The sequence below is a fragment of the Entelurus aequoreus genome, linkage group LG06, assembly GCF_033978785.1.
Source record: "Entelurus aequoreus isolate RoL-2023_Sb linkage group LG06, RoL_Eaeq_v1.1, whole genome shotgun sequence".
Lineage (NCBI taxonomy): Eukaryota > Metazoa > Chordata > Actinopteri > Syngnathiformes > Syngnathidae > Entelurus > Entelurus aequoreus.
The window spans coordinates 28,538,863-28,561,193 of NC_084736.1; the positions used below are offsets into that span (position 1 = coordinate 28,538,863).

A 22,331-nucleotide genomic window follows, 5' to 3' on the forward strand; every position below is an offset into this window, starting at 1 on the left:
AACCAGTTAAGTTCGCAAATCAAGTTTCCTCTGTACTGTATTGATATTTTACTTGTTTTTATTTGTTTTAATTTAAAAACGCTAATCCAAATACTTCCAACTTTCCTTTAACTGTTCACATTTTCCAGTATGTGGGCGATTGCGCCGACGCTATATCTGTACATGCATTAAAAATAAAAAAAAAGACGACTCACGAGAGCGAATTGGTCTTAATTAAAACAACCGTTCATTCGTTCGCAAATGTCACATCTCCAACTTTCCCACCGCGCCCTGCGGAGAGAAAGCAAGTGGGGCCACTTTCATTGCTGCCTTGCGACCGCACTTCAACGTGCAGAATATGGCTAGGCATTGTCTTGTTGAAATAAGCAGGGGCGTCCATGCTAAAGTTGCTTGGATGACAGCGTACACTATATTGCCGAAAGTATTTGGCCAGCTGCCTTGACTCACATATGAACTTGAAGTGCCATCCCATTCCTAACCCATAGGGTTCAATATGATGTCAGTCCACCTTTTGCAGCTATTACAGCTTCAAATCTTCTGGGAAGGCTGTCCACAAGGTTGCGGAGTGTGTTTATCGGCATTTTCGACCATTCTTCCAAAAGTGCATTGGTGAGGTCACACAATGATGTTGGTCGAGAAGGCCTGGCTCTCAGTCTCCGTTCTAATTCATCCCATAGGTGTTCTATCGGGTTCAGGTCAGGACTCTGCGCAGGCCAGTCAAGGTCATCCACACCAGACTCTGTCATCCATGTCTTTATGGACCTTGCTTTGTGCACTGGCGCACGGTCATGTTGGAAGAGGAAGGGGCCCGCTCCAAACTGTTCCCACAAGGTTGGGAGCATGGAATTGTCCAAAATGTTTTGGTATCCTGCAGCATTCAAAGTTCCTTTCACTGGAACTAAGGGGCCGAGCCCAACTACTGAAAAACAACCCCACACCATAATTCCTCCTCCACCAAATTTCACACTCAGCACAATGCAGTCCAAAATGTAGCGTTCTCCTGGCAACCTCCAAACCCAGACTCGTCCATCAGAGTGCCAGATGGAAAAGCGTGATTCATCAGTCCAGAGAAGGCGTCTCCACTGCTCTAGAGTCCAGTGGTGACGTGCTTTACACCACTGCACCCCACGCTTTGCATCGGACTTGGTGATGTATGGCTTAGATGCAGCTGCTCGGCCATGGAAACCCATTCCATGAAGCTCTCTGCGTACTGCACGTGGGCTAATTGGAAGGTCACATGACGTTTGGAGCTCTGTAGCAACTGACTGTGCAGAAAGTCTTTGCACTATGCGCTTCAGCATCCGCTGACCTCCTCTCTGTTAGTTTACGTGGCCTACCACTTCGTGGCTGAGTTGCTGTTGTTCCCAAACTCTTCCATTTTCTTACAATAATGCGGACAGTTGACTTTGGAATGTTTAGGAGCGAGGAAATTTCACCACTGGATTTGTTGCACAGGTGTCATCCTATGACAGTTCCACGCTGGAAATCACTGAGAGTGGCCCATTCTTTCACAAATGTTTGTAGAAACAGTCTCCATGCCTAAGTGCTTGATTTTATACACCTGTGGCCGGGCCATGTGATTAGGACACCTGATGCTCATCATTTGGATGCGTGGCCAAATACTTTTGGCAATATAGTGTATGTTGCTCCAAAACCTGTATGTATCTTTTAGCATTAACGGTGCCCTTCACACGTACGGGATGGCGAGCAAGGTCAGCAATGGCTGCGATAAAAGCGTCTAAAACTGGGACAGTGTTGGTGATGCGAGCCTGCATGAATGCTTCTTCAGCACTTCTCTGCCCCACGCAGCAAAGTGGGTCACGTCTGTGTACGCACACGCCGTACTCAGATCTGGCATTTTGATATTGGACGTCCGTAATGACACGGGCGAGATACAACAACAACACTTAAAAAAATAAAAAAGATAGCACGGTGCTCACAGCACCTTAAATGGTTCCAGATCCAGAAGGAGCGAGGAGAATGTTTGGAAGCTGTTGCACGGTGACTACTTTAAGCAGGTCCCATTCGAGCCCGAGTCCGCCTAGATAATGACAACGTTTTTATTCCACGACGATAACGTCATTGGAATGTAGCGGCCTAAAATGTCTCAACTTGCAGCAGCTTTTGCAGAAAGTTGTTGAAATACACACGGGCCACATTCATTTTGGAGGGGGTGGAGCCCCCTACGTCACATCCTGTTTACACAGGTCGCCACTGCGCCGAAGCGTGTATGTTTTTTTCTTGCCATTCACCAAGTTTTTGTCTATTTTGCATACTCGATGTGGCCTACAAACCCGCCCGGAAAGAAGGAAGGAATTGCTGTGGACTTAGGCTTAGAGAGGAGGTGGAACCCTGGGAGAAGCCTGTGTCTCTGAGGTAAAAAGGCGCGTGCACTGACAGTTTAGCTTGTTGTTGTCGTGTTATTTTTGATAATGAAGAGATTGTAGACCCATTACCCCCTCATTATGTTTGTTTGATGCATGCATATCTATCTATATAAATATGCATATATATCCAGTCGCGATCAAAAGTTGACATACACTTGTAAAGAACATAATGTCATGGCTGTCTTGAGTTTCCAATCATTTCTACAACTCTTATTTTTTGGTGATAGAGTGATTGGAGCACATACTTGTTGGTCACAAATAACATTCATGAAGTTTGGTTCTTTTATGAATGTATTATGGGTCTACTGAAAATGTGACCAAATCTGCTGGGTCAAAAGTATACATACAGCAATGTTAATATTTGGTTTCATGTCCCTTGGCAAGTTTCACTGCAATAAGGCACTTTTGGTAGCCATCCATAAGCTTCTGCTTGAATTTTTGACCACTCCTCTTGACAAAATTGGTGCAGTTCAGCTAAATGTGTTGGTTTTCTGACATGGACTTGTTTCTTCAGCATTGTCCACACGTTTAAGTCAGGACTTTGGGAAGGCCATTCTAAAACCTTCATTCTAGCCTGATTTAGCCATTCCTTTACCACTTTTGATGTGTGTTTGGGGTCATTGTCCTGTTGAAACACCCAACTGTGCCCAAGACCCAACCTCCGTCCGGGCTGATGATTTTAGGTTGTCCTGAAGAATTTGGAGGTAATCCTCCTTTTTCGTTGTCCCATTTAAAGAAAATTCTTCAGCTCGCCTGTGCATCGGTTGGGGACATCTCTGCGCTGCTGACTCGTCTCCGCTCGGGATGGTTTCCTGCTGGCCCCACTATGGGCTGGACTCTCACTATTATGTTGGATCCACTATGGACTGGACTTTCGTTGATATGTTGGATCCACTAAGGACTGGACTTTCACAATATTATGTCAGACCCACTCGACATCCTTTGCTTTCGGTCTCCCCTACAGGGGGGGGGGGTTACCCACATATGCGGTCCTCTCCAAGGTTTCTCATAGTCATTCACATCGACGTCCCACTGGGGTGAGTTTTTTCTTGCCCTTATGTGGGCTCTGTACCGAGGATGTCGTTGTGGCTTGTGCAGCCCTTTGAGACACTTGTGATTTAGGGCTATATAAATAATTGATTGATTACATAAATACATAAATGTGTAGTAATTAGACCAGTTTCTACCGCTTGTCCCTTTTGGTGTTGCGAGGGGTGCTGGAGCCTATCCCAGCTGCACATGGGCGGAAGGCGGGGTACTATAGATACGCACATATACATTTTATATATATATATATATATATATATATATATATATATATATATATATATATATATATATTATATATACAGTATATATATATATATATATATATATATATATATATATATATTTGTATATATATATACAGAATATATATATATATATATATATATATATATATATATATATATATATATATATTTATATATATATATATATATATATATATATATATATATATATATATATATATATATATATATATATATATACAGTATATATATATATATATATATATATATATATATATATATATATATATAAAATGTATATGTGCGTATCTATAGTACCCCGCCTTCCGCCCATGTGCAGCTGGGATAGGCTCCAGCACCCCTCGCAACACCAAAAGGGACAAGCGGTAGAAACTGGTCTAATTACTACACATTTATGTATTTCAGTATCCTCTGAGTAAAATGGAACACCTTAGAAGTTACTAGCTTTGGCCTTGGCTTTGCTCCAAGAAGATAAAAACATTAACAGTTTTAATGGTGTCCGGGTGTACCAAGTGTAAAGAGTGAGAGGGGACAAGAATGTGTGTGTGCCTAACACATACGCCAAGTTAACTTTCAGTTTCAATCCCCACCAAGATTGAAGATGGGAATACTAAGTGGAGAGCGACCATTTTTAGGCTACGGACTTTAGACAGCGTGGTCTTCTCTCCAACCTGGTAGTACTAGTTTTATTAGTAGTTTTTATATTTGGTAGTATACTATTGTTTTATTGTTTATGAATTAATCCTCACTTATTTTCATCCCGACAGCCATCCAACAAAAGAAGCCATTACCACTGACCTGAAACACGGTGACGATGGCCCATAGAAGAGTGTCAAAGTTCTTGCGGTCAGGGATGGTGTCTCCGTTTTCTGTCTGGATGCTGAACTTGCAGCCAAACAGATGCATGCCCAGTATGCTGCACGCACAGGACAGAAGGTGCGTCATCAACCGACACAACGCCATTTTGAGTTTTGTCCTGGGATGAATGCCCACCTGAAGGTGAAGATGAAAAGCATCAGCAGCATGCAGAAGGTTGCCACGTTGTCCATGGTCTTCATCAAGACCACCAGTTGTCTCCTCAGGGCGGGAAGGAAGCGGACCAGCTTCAGCACCCGAAGGAGACGGAACGTACGCAGGACCGACAGCCCGCCATTGTTTTGACCGATGATCTCCCACACGCTGAGGATCACATGACCAAACACATGGTTAGTATGCATGCCAATATTACAACTCAATGTTTGCTTCCTGTATAATGGATCTGTGTCCCAATACTTTTGCCCTTGTGGTTTGTCATTAAAGTCTCATTTACTTCCTGTATGTCCTTAACATGATTATATCTCTTCACTAGTGCAGGCATTATAACCACGGTGTCAGAGTGCGATATCAGATATCAGTCCAATGGTGTCAGAAAAAAATGTATCGCCTTATTCAAAATGTGTGACACAAGCCGTTCAGTGGCGTGTTTACTTGTGTGTAATATCATGTGCAATATAAGTAGTCCTGCAGCGTGTTTACTTGTGTGTAATATCATGTGCAATATAAGTAGTCCTGCAGCGTGTTTACTTGTGTGCGATACAAGCAGTCCTGTAGCGTGTTTACTTGTGTGTAATATCATGTGCAATATAAGTAGTCCTGCAGCGTGTTTACTTGTGTGCGATACAAGCAGTCCTGTAGCGTGTTTACTTGTGTGTGATATCATGTGCAATATAAGTAGTCCTGCAGCGTGTTTACTTGTGTGCGATACAAGCAGTCCTGCAGCGTGTTTACTTGTGTGTGATATCATGTGCGATACAAGCAGTCATGCAGAGTGTTTACTTGTGTGGGATATCATGTGCAATACAAGCAGTCCTGCAGCGTGTTTACTTGTGTGTAATATGATGTGGGCGGCGTGGCAAAGTTGGTAGAGTGGCCGTGCCAGCAATCGGAGGGTTGCTGGTTACTGGGGTTCAATCCCCACCTTCTACCATCCTAGTCATGTCCGTTGTGTCCTTGGGCAAGACACTTCACCCTTGCTCCTGATGGGTGCTGGTTAGCGCCTTGCATGGCAGCTCCCGCCATCAGTGTGTGAATGTGTGTGTGAATGGGTGAATGTGGAAATACTGTCAAAGCGCTTTGAGTACCTTGAAGGTAGAAAAGCGCTATACAAGTATAACCCATTTATCATTTATTTATTTATTTATGTGCAATATAAGTAGTCCTGCAGCGTGTTTACTTGTGTGCGATACAAGCAGTCCTGCAGCGTGTTTACTTGTGTGTGATATCATGTGCGATACAAGCAGTCCTGCAGAGTGTTTACTTGTGTGTGATATCATGTGCAATACAAGCAGTCCTGCAGCGTGTTTACTTGTGTGTGATATTATGTGCAATAAAAACAGTCTTGCAGCGTGTTTACTTGTGTGTGATATCATGTGCGATACAAGCAGTTCTGCAGAGTGTTTACTTGTGTGATATCATGTGCAATACAAGCAGTCCTGCAGAGTGTTTACTTGTTTGTGATATCATGTGTGATACAAGCAGTCCTGCAGAGTGTTTACTTGGGTGTGATATCATGTGCGATACAAGCAGTCCTGCAGAGTGTTTACTTGTGTGTGATATCATGTGCAATACAAGCAGTCCTGCAGCGTGTTTACTTGTGTGTGATATTATGTGCAATACAAACAGTCTTGCAGCGTGTTTACTTGTGTGTGATATCATGTGCGATACAAGCAGTTCTGCAGAGTGTTTACTTGTGTGATATCATGTGCAATACAAGCAGTCCTGCAGAGTGTTTACTTGTTTGTGATATCATGTGTGATACAAGCAGTCCTGCAGAGTGTTTACTTGGGTGTGATATCATGTGCGATACAAGCAGTCCTGCAGAGTGTTTACTTGTGTGTGATATCATGTGCAATACAAGCAGTCCTTTAGCGTGTTTACTTGTGTGTGATATCATGTGCAATACAAACAGTCTTGCAGCGTGTTTACTTGTGTGTGATATCATGTGCGATACAAGCAGTTCTGCAGAGTGTTTACTTGTGTGATATAATGTGCAATACAAGCAGTCCTGCAGAGTGTTTACTTGTTTGTGATTTCATGTGTGATACAAGCAGTCCTGCAGAGTGTTTACTTGGGTGTGATATCATGTGCAATACAAGCAGTCTTGCAGCGTGTTTACTTGTGTGTGATATCATGTGCGATACAAGCAGTTCTGCAGAGTGTTTACTTGTGTGATATCATGTGCAATACGAGCAGTCCTACAGAGTGTTTACTTGTGTGTGATATCATGTGCAATACAATCAGTCCTGCAGCGTGTTTACTTGTGTGTAATATAATGTGCGATACAAATAGTCCTGCAGACTGTTTACTTGTGTGTGATATAATGTGCGATACAAACAGTTCTGCAGCGTGTTTACTTGTGTGTGATATCATGTGGGATACAAGCAGTCCTGCAGCTTGTTTACTTGTGTGCGATACAATCAGTCCTGCAGCTTGTTTACTTGTGTTATATTATGTACGATACAAGCAGTCCTGCGGCGTGTTTACTTGTGTGTGATATTATGTGCGATGAAGGCAGTCCTGCAGCGTGTTTACTTGTGTGTGATATCATGTGCAATACAAGCAGTCTTGCAGAGTGTTTACTTGTGTGTGATATCATGTGCGATACAAGCAGTCCTGCAGCGTGTTTACTTGTGTGTGATATCATGTGCAATACAAGCAGTCTTGCCGAGTGTTTACTTGTGTGTGATACATGTGCGTTACAAGCAGTCTTGCAGAGTGTTTACTTGTGTGTGATATCATGTGCGATACAAGCAGTCCTGCAGCGTGTTTACTTGTGTGTAATGTCATGTGCGATACAAGCAGTCCTGCAGCGTGTTTACTTGTGTGTATGGGGATGTCTGATAATGGCTTTTTTGCCGATATCCGATGTTCCGATATTGTCCAAATCTTAATTACCGATACCGATATCAACTGATACCGATATTGATATACACAGTCATGGAATTAACACATTATTATGCTTAATTTGGACAACCAGGTATGGTGAAGATAAGGTCCTTTTTTAAAAAAATTATAAAATAAAATAAGATAAATAAATTTAAAAAAAAATCTTGAATAAAAAAGAAAGTAAAACAATTAAAAAACAGTTACATAGAAACTAGTAATTAATGAAAATGAGTAAAATTAACTGTTAAAGGTTAGTACTATTAGTGGACCAGCAGCACGCACAATCATGTGTGCTTACGGACTGTATCACTTGCAGACTGTATTGATATATATTGACATATAATGTAGGAACCAGAATATTAATAACAGAAGGAAACAAGCCTTTTGTGTGAATGAGTGTGAATGGGGGAGGGAGGTTTTTTGGGTTGGTGCACTAATTGTAAGTGTATCTTGTTTTTTTTATGTTGATTTAATAAAAAACATTTTTTTTAAAACGATACCGATAATAACAAAAACGATACCGATAATTTCCGATATTACATTTTAAAGCATTTATCGGCCTATAATATCGGCAGGCCGATATTATCGGACATCTCTACTTGTGTGTGATATCATGTGCGATACAAGCAGCCCTGCAGCGTGTTTACTTGTGTGTGATAATCGGGATAAATAAGAATTGCAATTCAAATGTGAACTGATGTTTTTTGTGCAGCCATACTATTTTCTGCATTATGCAACAGTTCTGAAGTGAGTCATTATGAACGATGGACAACTCGGTCGCTCTGACGGCCGCCAAGCGGGAGAAGAAAGTCGATCACCTGATTATGACGATGATGCTGTCAAAGATGTTGTAAGGGTTCTTGATGTATCCAAACAGGCCGAACGCCAGCAGCATGAAGCCCATCTCCAAGACGAACATACTGGTGAAGACGATGTTGCTGATCTCCAGCACGTCCGTCAACTCCTCTGGCTGCAAGGACCAGATCAGGAAAAGCAGGTTGGGGATGAGTGCGGAACAAATAATAATAAAAAAGATTTGATTAAAAAACAAACAAAGACAAATGGAATCAGCTCAAATTCCACCAAAGTGGGACCTGGAAACCGAAATGGCCGTTGACTAAATGGCTGTTGACATTTCTCAACCATTGTTGGGCCGCGATTGTCATCGAGTCATAGAGAAGTTTCTTAAGCGCAAAAAATATGACTTAAACGGGGGAAATGTATTTTCATTTGCACATACATTTTTATGAATGTTGATCATTTTGTTAGCTAAATTGTGCAGGTATACACCTCAGAGTCAAATATTTCATATTGTGCATGTTTATGTTAGCATTTTAGCATGCTAGCTTTTTAGCTCATTTTGCATGTATACACATCAGTGTCATTTATTTTTTACCATAAACAAGCCAATTGTTGGCATGCTAATATTAGCATAGTAGCTTTTTACCTCATTTTGCAGGCATACACCTCAGAGTCAAAAATGTCATATCATGCATGTTGACGTTAGCATGTTTATGTTAGCATTTTAGCATGCTAGCTTTTTAGCCCATTTTGCAGGTGTAGACCTCGGTGTCAAATATGTTTGTTACCATAAAGATGCAAATATAAAAAAAGATGTAAAAATAATTTTAAAAAAATAAATAAATAAATAAAGTAAAAGAAAAAAGAAAAATTAAAGACATTTTTTTTAAAAAGATGAAAATTGTTAGTATGCTAATATTAGCAACTTAGCTTTTTACCTCATTTTGTAGGTATACACCTCAGAATAAAATATTTCCAATCATGCATGTTAACATTAGCATTTTAACGTTAGCATGTTTATGTTAGCATTTAGCAGGCTAGCTTTTTACCTCATTTTGCAGGTATACACTTAAGTCAAAAGTTTCCAATCATGCATGTTAACATTAGCATGTTTATGTTAGCATTTTAGCATGCTAACCTTTCAGCTCATTTTGCAGATATACAGATCAGAGTCATTTTTTTTTACCATAAACATGCAAATTGTTAGCATGCTAATATTAGCATAGTGGCTTTTTACCTCATTTTGCAGGCATACACGTCAGATAATACTACTACTACTACTACTACTACTACTACTACTAGTACTACTACTACTACTACTACTACTACTACTAATAATAATAATAATAGTACTATTAATAATGCTAAAAATACTACTACTAATACTACTTCTACTAATAATGATAATAATACTAATACCACTAATACTAATAACTGTTAATATTAATACTACTACTACTACTACTACTAGTAATAATAATAATAATAATAATAATAATAATAATAATAATAATAATACTATTAATACTACTACTAATAATAATAATAGTAAAACTAATAATACTAATAATACTACTACTAATAATAATACTAACACTACTACTAATAATACTAATACTACAACTACTACTAATAATAATAATGATAATAATAATAACACTACTAATAATAAAACTATTACTACTACTAATAATAATAGTAATACTAATATTAATAACACTACTACTAATACTACTACTACTACTACTAATAATATTAATAATAATAATAATAATGATAATAATACTAATGCTATTACTACTTATACTACTAATAATAATACTAATGCTAATATTACGTATACTAATAATAATACTAACAATAATATTTATAATAATACTAATATTATTAATAATAATAATAATAATAATAATAACAATATTAATACTACTACTACTACTAATAATAATAATATTAATAATAGTAACACGCATAATATTAATAATACTAATACTACTAATACTACTACTAATAATAATAATAATAATGATAGTAATCATAATATTAATAATCAATCAATCAATCAATGTTTATTTATATAGCCCTAAATCACAAGTGTCTCAAAGGGCTGTACAAGCCACAACGACATCCTCGGTACAGAGCCCACATACGGGCAAGGAAAAACTCACCCCAGTGGGACGTCGGTGAATGACTATGAGAAACCTTGGAGAGGACCGCATATGTGGGTAACCCCCCCCCCCCCCCTCTAGGGGGGGGTTACTATATATATAGTATAATACTAATACTAATACTAATAATAATATTAATAATACTATTACCACTACAACTAATAATAATAGTAATACTAATAATATTAATAATACTACTACTACCACTAATAATAATACTAATACTATTACTAATAATAATCAATCCTGCTCCTTACCTGCTGATGGTACTCTATCCCCATGCTGAGAGTGTTCACCAGGATGGCGATCATGATCCCTCTGTTGAAGTATTTGCTCTCCACGATCCGCTTCAGTCTCTCCCTGAAGTTCATCCAAGCCCGAAGGACTCCGTTCTTGTACTCTCCGGCCGCTCGCCGTCTGCCGCGACCTCGCCCGCATCTCAGGTCTCCCCCCTGGTGGAGGAAATCGGTCAGTGAGAGCACCACCGAGAAAGAACGTGCATACCTAAATGTACCGTGACTCTTAAGACTTTGATCAACACCCGTTTTTGGAAAACAAAATAATCTAAGTTAAATACATAATGAATAGTAGATTAGAAAAATATATTTCTTAGCTGTTCCACGGTTGTTCATTGTGAGAATACGGAAAAGTACTTTACATTTTCATGTGCCGCCTTTATTTTGTCCCGAATTTCTCCGATTCAAGCTTTAAAAATGTTTACGACACGCGAGTCACCTTTGCTTTTTCAAATACATTCCCTAATTTCCAGGAATTTCACATTTTCCAGGACGTTATTTCCCATTTAGCATTTTAGCATGCTAGCTTTAGAGCTCATTTCCCAGTACACACCTCAGTGTTAATTTTTGTGTTACTGTAAACATGCAAATTGTTTGCATGCTAATATTAGCATAGTAGCATTTAGCTCATTTTGCAGGTATACACTTCAGAGTCAACTTTTTCATATTATGCATGTTAACTAACATTAGCATGATTAGGTTAGCATTTTAGCATGCTAGATTTGACCTCATTTTGCAGGTTTACACATCAGTCAAAAATGTCATATCATGCATGTTAACGTTAGCATCTTTATGTTAGCATTTTAGCATGCTAGCTTTTTACCTCATTTTGCAGGTATACACCTCAGTCAAAATATTAATATCACGCATATTAACGTTAGCATGTTTATGTTAGCATTTTAGCGTGCTAGCTTTATAGCTCATTTTCCAGGTGTGCACACCTCAGTGTCAATTTTTGTGTTACTGTAAACATGCAAATTGTTCATAATAGCATTTACCTCATTTTGCAGGTATACACCTCAGAGTCAACTTTTTCATATTATGCATGTTAACTGACATTAGCATGTTTACGATAGCATTTTAGCATGCTATATTTGACCTCATTTTGCAGGTTTACACCTCAGAGACAAAAATGTCATACCATGCATGTTAACGTTAGCATGTTCATGTTAGCATTTTAGCATGCTAGCTTTTTATCTCATTTTGCAGGTATACACCTCTGTCTAAAAATTCATATCATGTATATTAACGTTAGCATGTTTATGTTAGCGTGCCAGCTTTATAGCTCATTTCCCAGGTGTGCACACCTCAGTGTCAATTTTTGTGTTACTGTAAACATGCAAATTGTTAGCATGTTAATATTAGCATAGTAGCATTTACCTCATTTTGCAGGTATACACCTCAGAGTCAAATATTTCATATTATGCATGCTAACCTTAGCATGTTTATGTTAGCATTTTAGCTTTTTACCTCATTTTGCAGGTATACACTTAAGTCAAAAAATGTATATCATGCATATTAACGTTTTTAAGTTAGCATTTTAGCATGCTAGCTTTTTAGCTAATTTCCCAGGTGTACACACCTCAGTGTCAATTGTTTTGTTACCATAAACATGTAAATTGTTAGCATGCTAATATTAACATAGCAGCTTTTTACCCCATTTTGGAGGTATACACCTCAGAGTCAAATATGTCATATTTTGAATGTGAACTAACCTGAGCATGTTTATTTTTAGCATGCTAGCTTTTTAGCTCATTTTGTAGGTGTACAACTCAGTGTCCAATTTTTTTGTTACTGTAAACATGCAAATTGTTAGCATGCTAATATTAGCATTGTAGCTTTTTACCTCATTTTGCAGGTATACACCTCGGAGTTAAATATTTCATATTATGCATGCTAACGCTAGCATGTTTGTTTTCTAATTTTAGCACGCTTGCTTTATACTTCATTTTGCAGAAATACACCTAAGGGTCAAATTTTTATGTTACTTCACGCATGCTGATTGTTAGCATGTCAACATTAGCATGCCGGCTTTTTTTTTTTAAACTAATTTGTAGGCATACACCTTAAATTCAAATATTTTGTTACTTCACGCATGTAAACTGTTAGCATGCTAACATTAGCATAGTTGCTTCTAAGCTCATTTCGCAGGTACACACCTTAGGGTCAAATATGTTGCTACTTGACACGTATTTGAGTGTTAGCATGTTAACATTAGCATAGGAGCGTTTTACCTAATTGTTAAGGTATACACTCAGGGTCAAGTATTTTGTTAGCATGTTAAGTAAGCATGTTAGCTTTATAGTTAATTTGGTTGGTATACATCTCAGAGTTAAATATCCTGTTACTTCACATATGCTAGCTGTTCGCATGCAAACTTTTTAGTTAATTTAGTAGGTATGTAACGGACGTGCCACGTGTATGATGGTGGAACCTCACTCCCTAACAGCTGGACTCCGAGCTGACACGTCAGGCCTTTAGCTCAGTGCCTGGCGTGCTCGCACTCTCATTCAGGTGGACCCAGGTTCGAGTGCCGGGTGGAACGGAAGCAGAAGCTGGTGCTGAACAAGGCGACGTACAGGTATATACCTCAAGAGTCAAATATTTTGTGACTTCACGCATGCTAACTGTTAGCATATTTTTTGTTATAATTTTAGTGTCAGAATAATTGTATCTAAGTTATCACAAAACTTTGTGTTACATTGAGTTCAGCTCGCCCTGCGAGAGGACAAAAGCTGTCTTTGATCTTACCCAGCAAAAGGCTTGTAAAACTCCACTGTGTACAATAGGAGGAGACAGGAGTGGTTCGGTTTCTTTGATGTATTGTAATCCACAGAAATATATTGTCTTGACCCAAGATCTACAAAGCAGAGTGGAAGCAGGACCTGACGCAAGCTCCAGGCACCTTTTCTTTGTACTGTTTTACTGCCTTTTCTTTGAACTGTTTTGGTAATCAAAGACGATGGCTGTTTACGACCCCTGTCCCTTAGAAACAGCTGTTGTCATGTAATCAGGGAAAGTCCAAATAAAAGAGGAGGCGTACAATCTTTCGTCAGAGCGTGGTGGAGACTGTGCAAGAGTACAGCCCAGACATTTCTCCTCAATTGAGCCAAATTTAATTATGTCTCTGTTTAATTCCTTGCTTCTTTGTCTGTTTAATAGATGTCATCAGTGTTTGAACCTGACATTTAGCATGTTAGCTTTTTACCTAACTTTGCTAAGTGGTAGCATGCAAGCGTTTGGGCTAATTTGGCAGGTAAACCCCTCAGAGACAAATGTTCTTTTATTTCACGCATACTAACTGTTAGTAGGCTAACATTAGCATGTTTTTCGGGGGGGTTAGGGTTTTAAATTAGCATCGTAACTACGAAATACTGTAGCTAGCAGCAATGTTTTTTTTCTTCAAACTCTTATGTTTCACGGGCTACATTACAAAATGATTTAGGATAAAAGATTGGGTTAGAAATATATATATTTTTTTAAAATCTTCACTTTGGTAAGATGCTTTTTAGCGCCGGATTGCAAGTATAATTCTGTTGACCCCAAATATGAGACCAGCTATCTTTTTTGGGTCATCATCCATGCTGTATCGCACCATTTCCATTCCCTAAAGTTGGCATTTTGATATCAAAGTCACATTTGTGTCAACCACAGCGACCTGGGGGAAGTCGTACAGTCCATCAGCCTCTCCCTTGCCGCCCTCCAGGTCCCCCAGCTCCAGCTCCAAGGTCTCCAGGCTGCGGGCACACAGGGGGCAGCCCAGCAGCTCCAGGAGCAGAGGACTGGGCACCACACCCGCCAGCTGGTACAGCACACTCTGGTGACCTGCCAGGGGCATGATGGGTAAGGGTCAGACGTTATATAAGAGCTGCTCCTGGACTTTGGAGACTTTCGATCAGTTATGTTACATATGTCACATAATAATGATACTATTAAAAATAGTGAAAATGTAAGAAAAAAAAAAGCAAAAATCGTAAAACATATTAAAAAAAAGCTAAGATTTTTAACTATTAATGAATATTAATTTACTGTGTAATCCATAACACAAAGTTGTCTTTAAATATATTTTATATCTTTTTTTTTTTTTTTTTTTTAAACCCTTACATTTTCAGAATGCAGCCACTGTTGGAAAAAGTTTAGTCACTAAAATATAGTAATAATAATAATAATAATAATAGAGTACAAATATTTAAAAAATATAACAATAAAAAAAGTAGTTGATTAAAAAAAACAACATACAAATGGTTACATATGAATTAAATAATTTGAAAAATTACAAAAAAAACAATGGTTAACACTATTAAATGTGTATATATGTGTGTGTGTATATACATGTGTGTGTGTATATATATATATATATATATATATATATATATATATATATATATATATATATATATATATATATATATATATATATATATATATAAACTTTATAACAACTGTATAAATATATATATATATATATATATATATATATATATATATATATATATATATATATATATATATATATATATATATATATATATATATATATATATATATATATATATATATATATATATATATATATATATTTATACAGTTGTTATAAAGTTTACATACACTTGTAAAGAACATAATGTCATGGCTGTCTTGAGTTTACAATAATTTCTGCAACTCTTATTTTTTGTGATAGAGTGATTGGAGCACATACTTTTTGGTCACAAAAAACATTCATGAAGTTTGCTTCTCTTATGAATGTATTATGGGTCTACTGAAAATGTGACCAAATCTGCTGGGTCAAAAGTTTACATACAGCAATGTTAATATTTGGTTAAGTGTCCCTTGGCAAGTTTCACTGCAATGAGGCACTTCTGCTTGAATTTTTGACCACTCCTCTTGACAAAATTGGTGCAGTTCAGCTAAATTTGTTGGTTTTCTGACATGAACTTGTTTCTTCAGCATTGTCCACACATTTAAGTTAGAACTTTGGGAAAGCCATTCTAAAACCTTAATTCTAGCCCTATTTAGCCATTCCTTTACCACTTTTGACGTGTGTTTGGGGTCATTGTCCTGTTGGAACACCCAACTGTGCCCAAGACCCAACCTCCGGGCTGATGATTTTAGGTTGTCCTGAAGAATTTGGAGGTAATCCTCCTTTTTCATTGTCCCATGAGTTGTAGAAAATATTGGAAACTCAAGACAGCCATGACATTATGTCCTTTACAAGTTTATGTAAACTTCTGATCGCAACTGTATTTATATGTGTGTATAACATGTGTGTATATATATATATATATATATATATATATATATATATATATATATATATATATATGTGTGTATATATACGTGTGTATATATATGTGTGTATATATATATGTGTATATGTATATATATATATTTAAATATATATATATATATATATATATATTTGTGTGTGTATATGTATATATATATATTTGTGTGTATATATGTATATTATATATATATATTTCTGTGTGTGTATGTATATATGTATGTATAAATGTGTATATATATACGTGTATATGTATATTATATGTGTATATATATGTGTGTATATGTAAGTATATGTGTGTATATATATATATATATATATATATATATATATATATATATATATATATATATATATATATATATATATATATATATATATATATATATATATATATATATATATATATATATATATATATATATATATATATATGAGGTAGGCTCCAGCACCCCCTGCGACCCCAAAAGGGACAACCTGTAGAAAATGGATGGATATATATATATATATATATATATATATATATATATATATATATATATATATATATATATATATATATATATATATATATATATATATATATGAGGTAGGCTCCAGCACCCCCTGCGACCCCAAAAGGGACAAGCGGTAGAAAATGGATGGATATATATATATGTTTTTAGCATTTTGTTTTAAATTTAAAAAATGGCCCCCGCATACTTTGACTTTTCAGTATGTGGCCCTTGGTGGAAAACGTTACCAAACAGGCAGCATTTTCACTGACGACACGTGAGTCAGTCAACAGTGCAAATGTGTAAGATGGAGGTGAGAATGTGGTGAAGAACCATTTTGCACTTGCAGCCAGCCGTGGTTGCGTGACGAGGATCCTTCCACCCCTCGTGGGAACAGGAAATTGCAGTCTGGGGCCGAGCCACAGATTGAGCGTAATCACTTGGCGGGAGTGAGGATGAGGAGGAGGAGGAGGAGGGTCCTTTAGTCACAGTGCGCATCACGTGGGATGACTTCCGCTCACATTTGAACCGATACGGTACCCATTCCCTGTAACTGCTAATCTATGCACACCAGCACTCTGAAAATGATTTGCCACCTGCCAAAATGTCTCGTTTTATTCATGGAACTTCCCTATTTTTTTAAGAGCTATTTACTTATTTTTGGTCACTGACTTTACATTGTCTTCATTTTACCATGAATAATTGTATGTTTTCTATTTTAGTTTAAAAATGTTACATTTGAGAAAATAACTTTTCAAATAGGATATTTTGGTTTTTCCTCACATACACAGTAGGAAGGGGATTCATATGGCCCCATTTGTCAGGGTTTACCTAACACTTGAAACGTGACGAATCGGAGGGTGTGTGCCACTGTCTAGTGACTTGATTATTTTAAAATGTGTTTTATAGCAATTGCAACTTTATCCCACTTTCCATCATTTTCAGCGGACTGCATTGCAAAATGATTAACCTTCCCCTTTTCCTCTTACGCGAGATCCGCCTAGCAACGGGGCAATATGAACTTATTCCCTCCTGTCAAGTCTTGTTTAAAGATCCTGCAACATCCCGAGGATGCCTAATTTAAGGATTGCAAGTTGAAAAATGCTTGTTTTCAGAATAAAATACTTATTTTTGACTTAAATGTTCTGCTAATTTCTGGATACCGATATAAAAATCTTAGTTTAGGATATCTTATCAAGTACATTTTTTTTTAGCACTATTGTGTTTATTAAATGTTAGATGTTTTATAATTCAAATGTGTCATTTAAAAATGAGCTAATTATGGAAGTAGCATTGTCCAGGAAGCTGAATGTGTTATGTTGCGCCCTACAGAGTGTTTGTACTGTAGGTTTTGTACTTATTAGACACTAGCTGTTTGATTGTAACATTCATCTTAGATGTAGTTTTTATTACCAAATTTGGAGGTGTTGAAATCGCCATGTAAAATGGCTAATGCTAATAGTAGCCTGTCTATGACAAATCCAATGTAAATTAGCATCAAGCTAACACATTTTGGAATAGTAATGCCTTACATTACGCGTGACGTTGTCACACCGTGGTGAGGGAAGTCCTGTTTTGGGGTTGTCTGGCACACTTCCTGTTTTATTTTGAAAATTCTAATCATAAAGCCTGTGTCAATTGTCCCCCTTCTGCACCTGAGTCCTCATTCTCGCCAAGGCATAACAGACGTCATGCGCAGCAAAGGGCAGCCTTTGATTTGACGAGAATAGATACCCGGTAGTACCGAGGGAATTCAGTCAGTGCCTATAAAGTACCAAATTTGGTACACATCCCCACACGTCACCTATATAAAACTGTAACCTGCAATGAGCTGTTCTAGTTTTTGTTTACTAGTCAAGGCAGGGTTTGGTGGATTGAACTCAAAAAAGTTACGGGCAGATTACTACCTTCAGCTTATGTGTGTGTGTATGCTGGCTTCCACCCGCAGAGACAAAGACTTGATGTTTCACTCCGTTTCTTTCATTCCGCTATTAATAGCTCAAAAAGTGTCGGGCCTATTTCGATGAAACTTTCAGGAAAAGTCAGAGACGGGCTAAGCAACGTGTGATTATATTTTGGGGCTGATCCGGATCTTACTGTCTCTGTGCTCATCTAGTCTTTTTTAGTGTTGAGAGTAAAACGTTTACACACCATCCAGGGATTTGTTTACATGTTTAAGTGTGACAGAACCTTGCAATTACACTTGCAAGTCCAAGACGTTAGATGGCAGTAGTGTATAGTTTATGGTGTTTAATTGTTTTGTTGCGCCCTAAAAAGTGTTAATACTGTAAGTATTGTACTTATAACGCACCGGCTGCTTGATGGTAACGTGCATCTTAGTTGGGGTTTGTATTAACAAATTTGGAGGTGTTGCCATGTAAAATCGCTACTGCTAATCAGTAGCATCTCAATAGCAAAGCCAATGTATATTAGCATCAAGCTGGAAAAGTAGAGCGGTTTTTAAGTTTTACTGTGTACCTGTGTACCAAAGGTAATACTCGATTATTCAGTTTGTTAAGTCTGGGGACAGAAATAACTGAAATACGTCAGACAAAGCATCGGCGGCGTCTTCTGTAAGCGGCTTTGCGTGTTGCGAACAAACGATGCAATCTCTAGCCATGTGAACACTGGGACACAGCTGTGGTAAATATCGGCTGATTTTGCAGGTATACACCTCAGTCAAAAATGTCCAATCATGCATGTTAACATTAGCATGTCAGCATTCTAACCTGTCAGCTTATTTTACAAATATACACATCAGTGTCAATTATTTTTTTTTAATTGTTTACCATAAACATGCCAATTGTTAGCATGCTAATATTAGCATAGTAGCTTTTTACCTCATTTTGCAGATATACACCTCAGAGTCAAACGTTTCATATTATGCATGCTAACGTTAGCACGTTTATTTTCAAATGTTAGCACGCTTGCTTTATACCTCATTTTGTAGATATACACCTCAGGGTAAACAATTGTTGTTACTTGACGCATGCTGATTGTTAGCATGCTAGCTCTTTTAGCTAATTTGTAGGCATACACATACAATTCTAATATTTTGTTACTTCAGGCATGTAAACTGTTAGCATGCTAACATTATTATGGTCAATTTTAAGCTCATTTCGCAGGTACACACCTCAGGGTAAAATACACTATATTGCCAAAAGTATTTGGCCACCTGCCTTGACTCACATATGAACTTGAAGTGCCATCCCATTCCTAACCCATAGGGTTCAACATGATGTCGGTCCACCTTTCGCAGCTATTACAGCTTCAACTCTTCTGAAAAGGCTGTCCACAAAGTTGTGGAGTGTGTTTATAGGAATTTTCCACCATTCTTCCAAAAGCGCATTGGTGAGGTCACACACTGATGTTGGTCGAGAAGGCCTGGCTCTCAGTCTCCGTTCTAATTCATCCCAAAGGTGTTCTATCGGGTTCAGGTCAGGACTCTGTGCAGGCCAGTCAACTTCATCCACACCAGACTCTGTCATCCATTTCTTTATGGACCTTGCTTTGTGCACTGGTGCACGGTCATGTTAGAAGAGGAAGGGGCCCGCTCCAAAATGTTCCCACAAGATTGGGAGCATGGAATTGTCCAAAATATTTTGGTATCCTGGAGCATTCAAAGTTCTTTTCACTGGAACTAAGGGGCCAAGTGATTAGGACACCTAATTCTGATCTTTTGGATGGGTGGCCAAATACTTTTGGCAATATAGTGTATGTTGCTAGTTGACACATGCCGAGTGTTAGCATGTTAACATTAGCTGATCGCTGATCAGTTAAAAAAGGGAAATATCGCCCACCGATCCGATCCCATGATCGGGATAGGTACATCCTTAGTTGGACTGGTTGACAAGTGCTCTGGCATGAAGTACTGTATACCCCAGGCATATTTTCACATGGTATTGTTTGTATGCGAGGCTTCGGTGACGAGACTTGGCAAGACAAATGAAGCCAGAAATCTAGGAGGACTTTTTGGGGCATAGAAAGACCAACAGAACTGACTGGAATTTCAAGGTCGCCAGTTCCCAAAGCTGTGGCCGAGGTTACACGTGATCTGGCTGACCGCTCGGAAACCTCAGAGGGACCAGAAAAGGGTCTTCCCCAAGCTCCTCTTACAAAGCCGTGCATAGGATTTTCCAGATTATCTTGGTAAAAATAACTGGGTTTCCATGGAAACTAAGCACTCCTGCCAAATCTCTGGTCTTCAGTCCTGACCTGTCACTGCAGTTCTATCAAGGAGAAGGTAAGGCAATGAAGAACGCTTCAAAGAAAGAACTGCTTGTCCGAAGGACAGGAAGTTGTTCCGATTAATGTTCTCTTTTGAACATGAACAAACATAAAAATATGTGTAAACCAAAGACACATTTAAATACGAAAGGCTAAACTAGATATAGTTTATTGTATTGTATCCACCAGACCGATACTACCCTTGGTATCAATTTATGAATCGATCCGTCTTGACTATGGATGGGTACAATTCATTTTTGAACCGATAGGGTACCAATTCCTAGCATTGATACCCGCACTAAATGGTTCCGATTCAGTACTTTTGTTTGTGTTGATAAATAATGTTTTTGATAACATTTCATTTTTTTTATTCCAATAATTAGAAATGAGCTGATTATTAGTTGTTTTATTATAAATTATTATAAATTATAAATTAGTTATCTTCTTCCCACTCCCTTTCAGGCAAAACTGGACAATCATGCATAACATACTACACCTTACCTTTTACACTATATTAATTTATATTTTGTGTTGTCAACTTTGTACTTTTTTTGTTATTATTATTATTCATGTCATTACCTGAAATAAATGATAAATTAAATGAATGAACGATTATCATGTTCCTGAGTCTTTTCAGTAGGTTTCAATGACAGTTGCAAGTCCAAGGCGTTAGATGGCAGTAGCGTGTAGTTTGTGTTGGCTAGTTCATTCATTCTTTGCTGTCTAGTCTTCTGTTGCGCCCTAAAAAGTGTTAATACTGTAAGTATTGCACCAGCACCAGCTGTTTGATTGTAGCGTGCCTCTTGGTTGGAGTTGTCATGGACACATTTGGAGGTGTTGAAATGTAAAATCGCTAATGCTAATCCATAGCATGTCAATAGCAAAGCCAACGTGTATTAGCGTCAAGCTAGCGCATTTTTTTGGGAAAAGTGGAGCCTTTTTCCACTTTTTTGAGTCGATTTATTTGTTGGCATTGAAAATAGCAACATTGCCTCCAGGTAGTTTGGCTGAGTCCGCTCTCAGTGCTGCTGGAGTGATCCCCAAGTGCCGAAGTAGTACGAAAGGGCAGCTGAGTCGTCACTCGTAACATGGCGTCATTGGATTTTACGTGAATTAGTCGGTGCCAAAAAAGTACCGGATTCGCTACCCATCCCTAGGCTTGCCCTTGGCGGAGGTCGCTGGACAGCAACTGGGCAGCCTAACAATTATTGTCACGTCATCCCCGCTCTAACTCTTAATTAATCCACTTTTTAATATTTGCTTGATTTCTTCCGCTTCCATCCAAACTTCTTAACTTTACCAAGCCCTTAGTTTTTGTGTCGTTTCAAGCTCGTTCAGCGACTATCTTCACTAGTAGCTTTCTCTGTGTAACATGTTTAGCATCATCCTCCAGTGGTGATATTAACAATAATATTTATAATTTATTAGCTGCAC

At 37.9% G+C, this 22,331-nt stretch overlaps 1 protein-coding gene across 1 annotated transcript in view; it reads right to left on the reverse strand.

Moving 5' to 3' along the window:
• Positions 1-243: 243 nt before the first annotated feature.
• LOC133652726 (voltage-dependent T-type calcium channel subunit alpha-1H-like) overlaps positions 244-22,331 on the reverse strand; it is a 70,918-nt gene continuing 48,830 nt past the window's right edge. Inside the window, exons 9-15 of the mRNA XM_062051778.1 lie at positions 14,551-14,717; positions 10,854-11,048; positions 8,446-8,597; positions 4,697-4,882; positions 4,502-4,619; positions 1,698-1,796; positions 244-270 (exon numbers count right to left, since the gene is read on the reverse strand). Of these exons, the coding sequence (XP_061907762.1) occupies positions 244-270; positions 1,698-1,796; positions 4,502-4,619; positions 4,697-4,882; positions 8,446-8,597; positions 10,854-11,048; positions 14,551-14,717 (944 nt within the window). The remainder of the gene's footprint in view (positions 271-1,697; positions 1,797-4,501; positions 4,620-4,696; positions 4,883-8,445; positions 8,598-10,853; positions 11,049-14,550; positions 14,718-22,331) is intronic.